The sequence below is a fragment of the Cervus canadensis genome, chromosome 26, assembly GCF_019320065.1.
Source record: "Cervus canadensis isolate Bull #8, Minnesota chromosome 26, ASM1932006v1, whole genome shotgun sequence".
NCBI lineage: Eukaryota > Metazoa > Chordata > Mammalia > Artiodactyla > Cervidae > Cervus > Cervus canadensis.
The window spans coordinates 25,585,631-25,599,363 of NC_057411.1; the positions used below are offsets into that span (position 1 = coordinate 25,585,631).

General features: G+C 36.7%; 1 protein-coding gene across 5 annotated transcripts in view; it reads right to left on the reverse strand.

Annotated features, from left to right (window-relative positions):
* Positions 1–2,403: 2,403 nt before the first annotated feature.
* The window catches only part of RASSF6 (Ras association domain family member 6), a 62,317-nt gene continuing 50,987 nt past the window's right edge, over positions 2,404–13,733 (reverse strand). For all 5 annotated transcript variants that reach the window (XM_043448468.1, XM_043448469.1, XM_043448467.1 and 2 more), the window contains 5 exons: positions 10,530–10,631; positions 9,861–9,912; positions 4,212–4,330; positions 4,023–4,120; positions 2,404–3,925 (listed from right to left, as the gene is read on the reverse strand). In XM_043448468.1, the coding sequence (XP_043304403.1) occupies positions 3,850–3,925; positions 4,023–4,120; positions 4,212–4,330; positions 9,861–9,912; positions 10,530–10,631 (447 nt within the window). In that variant the 3' untranslated portion in view covers positions 2,404–3,849. The remainder of the gene's footprint in view (positions 3,926–4,022; positions 4,121–4,211; positions 4,331–9,860; positions 9,913–10,529; positions 10,632–13,733) is intronic.

The following is a 13,733-nucleotide window of genomic DNA, read 5'->3' on the forward strand; positions in this document are numbered from 1 at the left end:
GGAGGATTAGACTCAGTCTCTGAAAGGCGGAGTATCAAAGCCTTCACAGACATATTCAAAACTACCACTGCAGTGATGTTAATGTCTCACTTGAATAGCTTATTTGCCTTTTGTTGCATCTAGTAGAACTCTGTGATTGCATGTACTTGCTACTTTTTTGTTGGTAACTTTTTAATCATACATTTTCTATTTCCTGGTTTAAAAAGTAATACATGTTCATTATAAATTATTTAATAAGATAAACAAATATGAAAAATATGAATCACCCATACCTTATTCTACAAACCAGATACAACCACATTTAACATGCTTTTGGTTTGTAGTATATATACTACAGACATACATGTATATATATAATAATAGTATATATTCATATAAAAACATCTATATTATCTTATAGATAGCACACTTTTGGATATTTGTATCTATATTCTTACCTTAACATAAGGAGAATTTACTCTTATAATTAAAATTTATTAGAAAACAATTCTAAGAGCTGCATTACATTCTATGGGTAAATGTTTTTCCTTTAATCTTTTTTTCTATTTTTGAACATTAGGCTATTTACTTCCTTTTATCACAATAAATAACAGTCATCTTTACATAGTGTCTTTGTACATCTGATTATTTTCATATAAGTAATTTTACTTATATGTAAGTATAGTATAAGTAAGTATACGTAAGTATAAGTAAGTAATTTTACCCTACAAGTAAAATTATAGGGTGAACTTACTACTAAATTTGCTCTCAAGGAAAGTTATATTCATTTATTTCTCTTTTGTTGTTTAGTCGCTAAGTCATGTCTGACTCTTTTTATGACCCCATGGACTGTAGCCCACCAGGTTCCTCTGTCCATGGAATTTCCCAGGCAAGAATACTGGAGTGGGTTGCTATTTCCTTCTCCAGGGGATATTCCCAACCCAAAGATCAAACCCAGGTGTCCTGCATTAGCAGACAGATTTTTTGCCACTGAGCCAGCAGTCTAAGTACCGAGTACAGTACATCTCACTGTAATTTGTTGAGTATTTAATATTATCATTTTTTCATCTTTTTAATAGACCAATTTCACTTTCTTTGCATTTTGTTGACATACCAGTTATTTTATTGCCTCTCTGTTACAAATTCACTTTTTGTTGTTGTCTCTGTGAAACTGGACGTGGAAACCATTATTTATTTTCAGGCTAGGCTTTACTGGGGCCCCAGCTGCCGCAGGAGAGAGCATGGAAATACGCTTCCTTTGCAGCCTACACGATATCATGCTTCGCCAGTAGAGGGCGCTGGAGAAGCACAGTAGGAGGAGGCAGGTCTTCCCTGATTCGTAGGGGCTGGCATGCCAGGTTCCCGGGAGGCTGACTTTCTTCCTCCGGGGCTCCTCCCACAATGGTTTCTTCAGCGCTAGTTGCCTGTGGGTGCGGCTTTCTTTAGCATTTGCTCCCGCAACCCCTTTTGTAGCTCTTGATTTGGTTTGCGGTGGCACAGCCTGGAGCCCCTGACAGTCCTGGGCTCTAACGCAGATCATGCCTCTCCACACCTTCTCACCTTGGTGCTCGCTCCCAGAGAGTGCTCTGTGGGGCTGACCACCCAGTAAGCCACTTGCCCCATCTCTGTCCCACGCAGCCTCAAAGATGCCACAGCCCACGGCATGCATAGAGATGTACTAGGTTCCTGCGGAGATGGTTCCCGCAGCTCACAGTCCCAGCAGCACTGGCGGCAGCGCCCCTGGCTTCATCGGGGTACCCACCCCTCAGCCTCAGCCTACCTGGGCCCCAGACTCTGTCTCCTGCAGCCCTCCAGACGCCGACACTGTGTGATCTGGCCTTGTGCCCACAGAGAAGCCCCTGCGCTCACTTGCCCACTAGCTCCACACTCCAGAGGGTTGCTCCTGCTTATCCTATGGCTGTGGCCCGGCTGAGTCCTGGGAGCAGAGCACGTTTCCTCTATGCGATGGGCTGCAGCCACACCTTCTTCAGTGCATTTCAACTCCTTCCTCCAAGCTTCTCCTTAGCTGGGTATTCTTCCTCAGACTAGGGTACCTTTTAGAGTTCCCTTTCCATTTTTATAGTTACTTTCCTATTATCACAGCTAAATAGTTCTTTATATGAAATTATAACCCCCATTTAAATGACTGTGTGGTTTCTGTCTCCTCCTCAGACACAGACTAATACCACAGATCACTATTAAGATACAACTTTTCCCACACACTTAGTAGCTATTTGCATTTTCTCTTCTGCAATTTTACTTTTCAAACCATGTGTCTTACTTGTTATTTTTTTTTTCCATTTTGTAGACTTTCAAGATATTAAAGATGGATCTTTTGTCATGTTTATGGCAGGTACTTGAGACTACTTTAAATAAGTATACTGAGCTTTAACCACTACATTTGCTTTATTTTAGTGAGTTGAGACTTTCTTATTAACTCACAGATAAAAGGATAAAGATGCAAGCCACTATCTTTTTTTTTTTTTTTTTTTGCAAGCCACTATCTTATTCAATAAAGGAGATTTCCTAGGACTCAAAAGTTCATAGCACACTTTTACTTTCGTCCAGTTTGGGATCTGGTGACACTGGGAAGTAATACTTTTGTCTTAAACATGTTTCATATTTTGATAACTGATCTTCCAACTGGATTTACTACACTCAACCTTATCTTATAGTATGTGTAATACAATCAATTTAATCCAATGCTTATTCAGTTCAGTTCAGTCACTCAGTCATGTCCGACTGTTTGCAACCCCATGGACTCCAGCATGCCAGGCCTCCCTGTCCATCACCAACTCCTGGAGTTTACTCAAATTCATGTCCATTGAGTCAGTGAGTCCATTGAGTCCCACGCTTATGAGGAATGCAAGTAGAAATAGAATGGAAAAAAGCTGCATAAATCTCGGTTTTAATACAGAGTTCATAAGTAAAATCACAGGTGATGCTTGTGGCATTCTCAATGCTTTTTCAGACTGGTGAAGTGGACTTGAAGGACCCTGAGCCCTGTCTTGTAAATGAGTTATTCTGGAGAAAAAGATCAGAGCTCCAGATTTCCTGCCCAACTTCAGATCCCACAGCTTCGCATTATCTTCTGTATTCATTCAGCAACAAATGGTTATCATGGGTCAAGTCTTAGCCTAGCTGATGAAATACCTTAAATCTCTATGATATGTTTGCTTGGAAAAATAAAGAAAATTAGTTCAATTGACTTAAGAAAAATCTTAAGAACACTTTTGACATTCATCAGTAGAACAGAGAGGGGAAAAAAGAAGGGCTCAGGTTGAGAGAATTATGATCTGGATTTCTTAACAGAGTCCATAATGTTTTCTGTCCCAAAGGACAGGTAGCTCTGATGTTATAGATAGCTCGAAGGACTGAAAGACACTCCTAGGTTTTATGAAAAGGCTAGAGTTTAAGGAACTGTGAAATACCATCACCATCAGATTTCTTGGTGGGATAATAATGTGCTGATATTTTATTTCAAGAGCTGGAAGCTATTACTTCTGAATCATTTCTGAGAGCTAGTTGATGATAGTTCTCTTGACAGTTGAAGTTAAATATGCTTAAGCCACATGGTATCTGAAGATACCATGTAAATTCAAGTTCACTGAGTGTTTTACTCTAAAACCTATTTGGAATACATAGTATCCAAGCTTATTTTAGTTACTGAAACTAAATTCAAGTTTCTTTCAGTCCAACTGTGAATCCTACCTAACCTCTTCACTTCAGAGAGAAACAGGCCTTACATTCAATTTCCTATAGATTCAAGTTCACATACTTTTTTTAAAAATGCAAGTATAGAATTTATGCACTGAAATAGTACTAAAACCCAATTTTGTTCAAGTGTCTTAGCAATGGTGACCTGTACTGCTAAACTGTTGTCTCTGTTTTTATTACCCGTTTATTTCGAAGATATTTCAATATGATTGCCTTTTCTGCACTGAATCTGAAAATAAGGAGAAAAAGAGTATTAACCATTGACACATTTCCTACATTAAACCTACTAAAGAACCAAGCACCCAGTGTGCAAGCTCTTGACTTACTTTGCTACTGTTCTTTGAATCTCTCTTTTCTCTTCTTCATTTAATCTTTGAAGGATAGATTCCAGGAGAGAAAAATGAAAGTTGATATACTGAGCCACCTGAAAGAAAAAACAAAAAGATAGAGCGTTTGTGTGGGAGGTACTGGGTCAGGAGAGCTCAAAGACAGATTCAGGGCAACGGCATCCATACATCACTGCTAATTTCTTCTGCGTCTTTATCCATGAGGAAAATGCGAGCATTCATTTTGGACGGTCCCTGTAGGAGTCTATGCAGCAGCGGAATGTCTGTCTTATTTAGCCGTTTCTGCTCTGCAAATGAAAATAAGAATCAACTACAGTCAGGAGGCCATCCTAGAGAAAAAAAGGAACATAATTTGTCCATTCATTTTGCTTCTTTTACTTACTTTGTAAAACCTATAAAGAACAGGAGTTGTTTTACTCACTCAAAGAAGCAAGTTGAAATTAAAATCTTTAAATGAACTAAAAATAAACTTTCTCTTGCTATCCTTTGAGATTTGACTTTCTATCTGAGAATTCTAACCTTGCCTTTGGTTTGGATGTTCAGACACTGCCGTCCCATTTATGCCTTTGCAAAACCTAAAAACATTCATTCAATAAATATTTATTGATCTTTCCTAGTTCCATTAATTAACTATCCTTCTAGTAGCTCAGATACAAAACTGTAATTATCTTCAATTCTTCATTTCCTGCTCACCCCACATCCAATCTTTGGATTTTCTATAAAAATATATTCTGAATTGTTATTTATATTAGGAGTTTTTTTTTTTTTTTTATTATTTCATACATCTATGGTCTTCATCCATTCAGCCATAATAATGACATGAGAAAGAAAATAACTTCCAATTTGGTATATTCCCAGAACTTCAAATTTCCAAAAGTTATAAACACTTCTACCATTAAAATATTTCTAATTTTTTGCCTAAGTAGTCTCACATCTGTGACTTCATTTTTATCAGAATGAAGCATGAACAGGACACAGTGCCTTTACAATCACTTTCTCTCCTCCTTCCTTCCTCAAATAATTTTTGAGTTCTTACTATATACCAGGCCTTGTTCTCTGTGCTGGGAACACTATAGAAGAAAACAGAGTAAAATCACTTCTCTCATGGACCTTACACTCATAGAGGATGGTGATAAGAAAGATACAGCAATAAAACCTAACATATATAGTGATAAGTATTCAGGGGGAAAATTACTCAAGGAAGGGGGTAGAAAGTGTTCATGTGTACAAATATGTTTATGCAAGGGAAAAGTTTTAAATTATTGATAGAATGGCTGAGGAAGGCCTCACTGAAGATGTAATATTTGAGCAAAGACCTGAAGGAGATGAGACAGGAATCGTGAAGCTATTTAGGGGAAGTGTGTGTCAAAAGAATAAGTAAGTAAATTGAGCACCCATGAAGTCAGTGCATGCCTAAAGATGTCAAAGAACAGCTAGGGAACAAGGTGGCTGGTATGGAGATGAGGAGAGGGCTATTAAATGATGAAGAGAAGAGGCAATGGGACCAGCACAAAGATTCTGACTTTGCTGTGAGAAGGGAGATCACTGGAGGGTCTAAGAGGTGTGACACAGTCTGAGTTACATGGTTAAAGAATTGTCTGCTCTGTTGAAATAGACTGACAGGAAAAAGGTAGACCAGTCAGTCCCCTCTCTGGTATCATGTGTTTCTTTGGGCTTTTAAAAGTTCCAAGGGTCAGAACTGTTCTCATCCCCTGGACTGGACTTCTCCGGGGAAAAAAGTACAAGACAGGGTCCAGAACTTGGAAGCCCAGCTTTCCCACAACTGGTGATATGATTCATTACTGTGTCCACAGAGTCAGCGTTTGCTGCTTTAATTCCTCTGTGACTTCTGAAGCAATGGGGAACCTTGATAATTCAGCTCTTCTCATTTGCCCACCAGAACCCTCTATTTTAAAAAATTAATTAATTTATTTTAATTGAAGGCAATATTGTAGTGGTTTTTGCCATACATGGACATGAATCAGCCCGGGTGTACATGTGTCCCCATCCCGAACGCCCCTCCCACCTCCCTCCCCATCCCATCCCTCTGGGTCTTCCCAGTGCACTGGCCCTGAGTGCCCTGTTTCATGCATCAGACTTGGACTGATCATCTGTTTCACATACGGCAATATACATGTTTCAATGCTATTCTCTCAAATCATCCCACCCCCTCCTTCTCCCACAGAGTCCAAAAGTCTGTTCTTTATATCTGTGTCTCTTTTGCTGTCTTGCATATAGGGTCATCATTACCATCTTTTAAAATTCCATATATATGTGTTAATATACTGTACTAGTGTTTTTCTTTCTGACTTACTTCATTCTGGATAATATACTCCAGGTTCATCCACCTCATTAGAACTGATTCAAATGCATTCTTTCTAATAGCTGAGTAATATTGCATCATGTACATGTACCACAACTATCTTATTCATTCATCTACTGATGAACATCTAGGTTGCTTCCATGTCCTAGCTACTGTAAATAGTGCTGCGATGAATATCAGGGTACACACTTCTCTTTCAAGTCTGGCATCTTCACTGTGTATGACCAGCAGTGGGATTGCTGGGTTGTGTGGCAGAACCCTCTTTTGAACTTTACATCTTAAGTTAGCTTGGGTTTGCATCCTCAATTTGTTTTATGCTTGATAATATAAAGCAATGTTTCTTACTTAATGGTCACCTGGGATAATTATTGGAAATATGTATTCCCAGACTGTCCTTAGATCTGGAGGGGCTTGAGAATTTGTATTTTTAAATGAACTCTCCAGGTCATTCTGAAGTGTGCCACAATTTGAGAAACACTGTTATAGATCATGGGCTTAGTAGATAAAAGGTTTTAAAAATACACCCATCTATTTTCCACATTACTAGCCAAACAGGTGCTCTAATCTCCATTCTTTTCCCTATTCTTAGTCCCTAAAAAGGTCTTAGTTATGATTACCTTCAGTTCTGGATTTCATGTATAAGAAATGTGATTTTCACAGGCAAAATATAAAGAACTATAGTTTTATAGTAAAAATAGTTAAAAAAAAGTTAACTATGTGAGCTCATAGATGTGTTGATTATCTTGATCATGGCAATCAGTCCACAGTATATGTGTATGTCAAATTATGTTGTACACTTTAAATATATTCAATTATATTTGTCAATTATCCTAATTATTCATCAATAAGGTTAAAAACCCTTATACACTGTTGGGTTATGAGGTTATGTAATTGTAATTATGAGGAAAAGCACAAGGCAGAAAGTAAAAATTCCCCGGGATCCCAGAACTCTGAGATAAGCAGCATTTCATTTTGAGAGGATACTCCTCCATATGTCTATTTAGGTACACACACAGACAATACACAAAAGTGGTCATATCACACTTGCTATTTTTATTGTACACATTTTTAAATATCAAAGTTTATTTTTTGCTTTTTTTGTCTTATGCTTTTTCTCCTTCCCATTGTCTTTTCTGTGTCTCCAATCCCCTAACCAAGCAATCAGTGTTGATAGCTTGGTATTTATCTTTCCATACCTTTCTCCCTAATCATATACTCATATAAACCACATATTTAAATAGGGATTTATAATTCTTTTTAAAAAATGAACTCATACTCTATGCATGTATAGGCATGTTGCATTTTTAATAAATATGTATTGTAGAGTTCCCTCCATTCAACTAATACAGATCTAACTCATTTCATTTAATAGCTGCATATTAATCATGTATTAAATCATTCTTCTATGATGGGTAACTTTGCCTTTAGCTTTCTATCATTATAAATAACCTTGCATATAAATTTGTGGGTAATAATTCTTTGATTTTTGTGAAACAGATTCTCACCAGTGGATTTGCTGGGCTAAGGAATATGTATATTATAGATTTTTAATTAATACTGCTAAAATGAGTTCCAAGAAAGTAGGAGTCAGATCTTCTCCAGAACTGCATGAACATACTCTTTTACTCTTATCCATGCCAGCCAGTAAGTAGAAACAGATAAAAGATAATATGGCATTGTGGGTTGAATATACATGTCCTTGACCTTTGCATTTCCTTTAATACTTGCATTCCCTTAAGTTTTAGACTTTGCTAAAAATATTTACAGGTTATTTTGTTATTCTCTGAACTGCTTTATCATACTTCTTCGTATATTTATATTGGTTGCCTTTTCATTATCACTTTGCAAGAACTTTTGGATACTGTAGGTATTAATCTTTCATCTGATAGTCTTCATAATCTTTTATTTGTATCTTTTACATTTTATACAGTCCAGCATTTTTATCTTGTAGTTTTCTCCTAACAACCAGAATGAATATACACACACACTCAGAACTTTCAAAAGTTTATATATATGTATATATTTCTTATATTTAAGCTTTCAATTTGTAAGGACTTTAATTTTGTATATGTTTGGATATCCAATTTTCCATTTTCTTATAGTTGTTCTGGATCAAAATGTATTATTTTATTTATTCAATTTCTGGCTCAAGCAATCAGACACTTAAATTACAACATGAGCCATTTCTATAATTTAACTTCAAAATTTTTCAGTTTTAATGATGGCCATTCTGGCTGGTGTGAGGTGATATCTCCTTGTAGTTTTGATTTGCATTTGTTTAATAATTAGCGATGTTGAACAACTTTTCATGTGCCTGTTGGTTGTCTGTATGTCTTCTTTGGAGGAATGTCTGTTTAGGTCCTCGGCCCACTTTTTGAGTGGGCTGTTTGCTTTGCTGCTGTTAATAGCATGAGCTGTTTGTAATTTTTGGAGGTTAATTCCATTTCATTCACATCATTTGCAAACATTTCCTCCCAATCAGCGGGCTATAGTTTTGTTTTGTTTATTGCTTCCTTTGCTGTGAAAAAGCTTTTGAGTTTCGGTAGGTCCCATTGTTTATTTTTGTTTTTATCTCCAATGTTCTGGGAGACAGATTGAAAAAAGTTCTGTTGCGATTTATGTCAGAGAGTGTTCTGCTTAGGTTTTCCTCGAGGAGTTTTATAGTATGCAATCTTACATTTAGGTCTTAAATCCATCTTGAGCTTATTTTTGTATATGGAGTTAAAGAATGATCTAACTTTTTTTTTCTTTTTTTTACATCTAACTGTCCCATTTTCCCAGAACCATTTGTTGAAGAGACTGTCTCCAACATTGTGTAGTTGCCTTCTTTGTCATAGATTAATTGACGATAGGTGCAAGGGTTTATTTCTGGGTTTTCTATTTTAAGGCTCTCAAAAATTTCATTTCAATATTGCCTTAGGGTTTCTCTAATCCATCTTTTACTCTTTGCTCCTCGCGCCCCACACATAGTCTCTCTGGGTCCTGATGCTAACTTTTACCCCCACCACGTGGTTCTGCACATTCTTCTCTACTGAGGAGGAGGAAACTCTCCCACAATGTGTCAGACACTATGCTAAGAAAGAGGTAACGATGAGACAGGGAGTAATGGTATGCAATGATGACTCCAGTAAAAGCGAGAATGATAAGGGAAAGTGAAAAAGAAAGGAATACAAAGATCAACAACCGAAATGCCTACAATTCCTGGGAATCTTCCACCTGTGCTCCAGGGCTCTTTGATCACCATTCAGATAGTTTAATGCCTGGCCAAAAAGCAAAGTCTTTTGTGTTATAAGCGCTTCTAGGATCCCTTATTCTTAGGTTGTCTTCCTTTGAAACTGTAAAGAATGAATAATCTAAAACACTCCACCTCTCTTCTTTCTTCCTTCCCTCCTTCCCTTTCTCCCGCAGAAAGAGGTAAACTGCTTTTCTGCCTTATTAATGGGCAGGAACTGACAACACATTGCAGTCATGTAAGAATAACCAAGTTTTCTTACCTCCTGTTGCAAAAATAATGTAAAGTGCAAAATCCTGGGCACTATTTTCAATCTGTCAATGGAAAAGAATGAACAGACACGAATTCTTTGTTAGTGTTTTCTAAGCCAACCAGACCCAGATTATGTATCTGTTTCTTCACTTTAATTTTTCACTTTCAGATATAAAATCTTCTCTGCTCCTTGGGGATAAGGTAATTTCTCAGTGCAGTTACTAAAAGATGTTATATAGTTGTTTTTTGGTATCTGCTGTGGATACAAAAATCCATGTATACTCTAGGCCCTTGGTTGACCTTTTGTACTCTTGGGTCTGCATTCATGGATTCAACCAACCATGTACTGTAAACAGTAATATACGTGTTGAAAAAAAATCCATGTATATGAATATGTATGGCTGAGTCCCTTTGCTGTTTACCTGAAACTATCACAACATTGTTAATTGGCTCTATCCCAACACAAAATAAAAAGTTAACAAAAAAATCCATATTTAAATAAACCCCTGGGGTTCAAACAGGTGTTTTTCAAGGGTCAACTATACATAGGAAAGAATTTTTTGGAACTGAATATTTAATTTAGATATACATGCTTATGTGTCTTTTTCAGAAAAAATCCATTTATGTGTTTACAATTATACACAAGATATTTATTGTTCAGTTCACTGATAAAGATTACCTTAAATTTTTGGAGAATTTGCTTTATGACTTCTTCAGTGCTCATATTACTATTTACTCTGACCTTAGTTTCTGATCCAAAAGCTGGAGTGAAAATTGACGTCTAGAAAAAAAAAAAAAGATTGTTGTAATTTTAAGGACATATGTGACAAACTAGCAAGAGTCTGTCTCTTGAATCTGGCCTTCCTTTGCACAAAAAAATTCAAGATCAGGAGTCTAAAATTTTGCTTTCTTATTTTTACTTTCTTTGTTTTGGTTGCTGAGTACTATGTATGGCTTTAAGCAGCTTTATATTGCTTCTAGAGTAAGTTAGGTAAAACATCGTTTGAGAATGTTTGAAATATTTTCATTAGATAATCATACCATTCTTTACTGTAATTTAAGATTTCAAAATTCCCTCCTGTTAGGGAGTAATTGTTCTAAATTGTTTTCATTTGAACCATATGAAATCATTCCTTTCCAGTTGGTCAGAAACGGTCCAATGCTGGCAATTTCATGTGATTCAGCTTATATCTCAACTGAGGATTTGGGTAAAAGTCCTGCTAATTGAATATTTAGAACAATGTTTCCCACAAGTTGCTTTGGGAACTAGTCGGCCCTTTAGATGAAATTTGGTAAACAGCTGCCGTGATCCAATAAGTCTGACACATCCCTCTTGGGGATTAGTAATGCACCATAAAAATTATAAGAAACATATAACCATAAATTTTTTACTCATAATTTTATTCCTATTTTAAAATAAAATCCTGAGATGAAAAAATTAAATGGAAAATTCCAGAAATAATTCACACATTTTAAATTGTATGCCATTCTTTTTTAAGTTTTTTTTTCTTTTTGATATGGACCACTTTTAAAGTCTTTACTGAATTTGTTACAATATTATTTCTGTTTTATGATTTCTCTATTGTTGCCACAGGCATGTGGGATCTTAACTCCTTGACTAGGGATCGAACTCACACCCCCTGCATTGGAAGGCAAAGTCTTACAGGGAAGTCCCTGTGTGGCATTCGGAAAATGTGCTGGAAGTGTTAGTTGCTCAGTAGTGTCCAACTCTGCAATTCCATGGACTGTAGCCCACCAGGGTCCTCTGTCCATGGGATTCTCCAGGCAAGAATACTGAAGTAGGTTGCTGTTCCCTTCTCTAGGGGATCTTCCTGACCCAGGGATTGAACCCGGATCTCCTGCATTTCAGGCAGATTCTTTACCATCTGAGCCACCAGGGAAGCCATTCTGAGTAGCATGATAAAATCTTGCACCATCCTACCCCACCCTGCTCAAGATCCCCACCCACTGACAATGTCTGCTTCTGACATCTATCAACTCCATCACAGCCTGATGGTCCAGGATCACCTGAAGCAGATGATCCTCCTTCTGATATATTGCCAGAAGGTCATTAGTCGCCTAATGCTGCATCACAATGCCTACGTCATTTACCTCACTTTATCTTATCACATCATAGGCATTTTATCATCTCCTGCCCTTATGAAGTTGAATACAGTATTATAAGATATTTTGAGAGGGAGGAAAAGACCACATCCACATAACATTTTTACAGTATATTATTATAATTATTCTACTTTATTGTTAGATATTGTTGTTAATCTCTTATTTTACCTAATTTATAAGCTAAACTTTATCATAGGTAAATATGTATAGGAGAAAACATAGTATATATAGAATTCAGTACTATCCTTGGTTTCAGGCATCCACTGGGGGTCTTGGAAGTATTTCCTTGGGACTATGTATCACAATCTAAGCCTCTAATAAGTGTGTTATTCAATATTGGCATTATCAAGAGCTTTCAGGATATAAAAACATATCTTACAACTATTTCAACTTAAATCCCTAGATGCCCATCATTGCATGCCCATTGATAGGGTGATTTGGGTTTTGGGGTTTCATTTTCTGCTAGTTATTATACTGTAGTGAATGACATTTGTATGAAATATCTTTAGTTTCACTTGATCTCTTTCAATCAACAGCAATGACACTAATGTAAACTGAGTTCTTCCTTTCTGCAGACACTATGCTAAGTGCTAAATTCACCTCAATCCGCTTAATCCCATGAACAGCCTTGTAAAGAAGGAAGGATGAAAGCTAGGAAGATTGAGATTTTTTATTTGCTCAGCAAGAACTTGCAATCACGTCATCAAACTGCAAAGACCAAGAATTTGAATTATGATGCTGTGCTGCCAACCTAGTGCCAATTTCATTCTTAGTACTGCGGACCAATCTGGAAGCTGCTCGTTTAGAAATACGTGGCTTTCACAGCCTTTCTTAACACAAACCACCCTCCGTGTGCTGACATAAGTGTAATTCTGAAGAGAAGAAACCAGGACTATCGGTAGTTGCATATCTGTAGGGGACTGTCAATACTATGTTTTGGCCAGGGAGGAAATTCTTGAGACAGAAAAATGTCTAATTTGAACCAAAAATTCACAGGGGAGATTTCTCCCCACCAGTCTCCAAAGGGACATATGGATATCCTTCCAAGGGAGGAAGAAGGAAAAAGGTAGAAAGCCCTCTAAGGAAAAAGCTTATGATGAATGAATTAATATTTTGTATGAAAGAGCTTAAAATGGTGCCTCACATAAAGTGGTTTTAAAGTGTTTATTAAATGAATGGATGAATGATCGTTAAAATACATGACATAAAAAATTTGAGTTCTAGAAAAAAAATGATCTCTTTCCTACTTTCGGCCAAGTTAAATGTCTTATAAATATTATAGAAAGGCACATATAAGTTCAACACATATTAAGTGAAAAAAATCAAAATATAAATTATATAAACTATAATTGCACTTGTGTAAAAAGTGATATGTATATATGTGTAAGACCTAGAATTAGAAATTTAACTGATCAGAATAATCAGGGTTATAGTTGACTTAATCCTTTTATTTCAAATTTAATGTTTGAATATACTTTAAACCAATATCTTTTGTAGCACTTACATGATTCTAATGACATTTATGGATGTATTGGTTTCTTTGCCCAAGCGCTAAGCTCCATGCTGGCAAAGGCACCAACTGAGCCGTCTGTATATTTCCAGTGTGTATCATGGGGTCTGCCACTTAGGGTTCACCAATCATGCTGGTTAAGAACTTGGGTTCTGGCATCAGACAAAGCTGGATTTGAATTCAGAGTTGGTACTTAAAAGCAGTGTGACCTGTGATAAATTGTGTAACCTCTGTGAATTTCTGTGAATC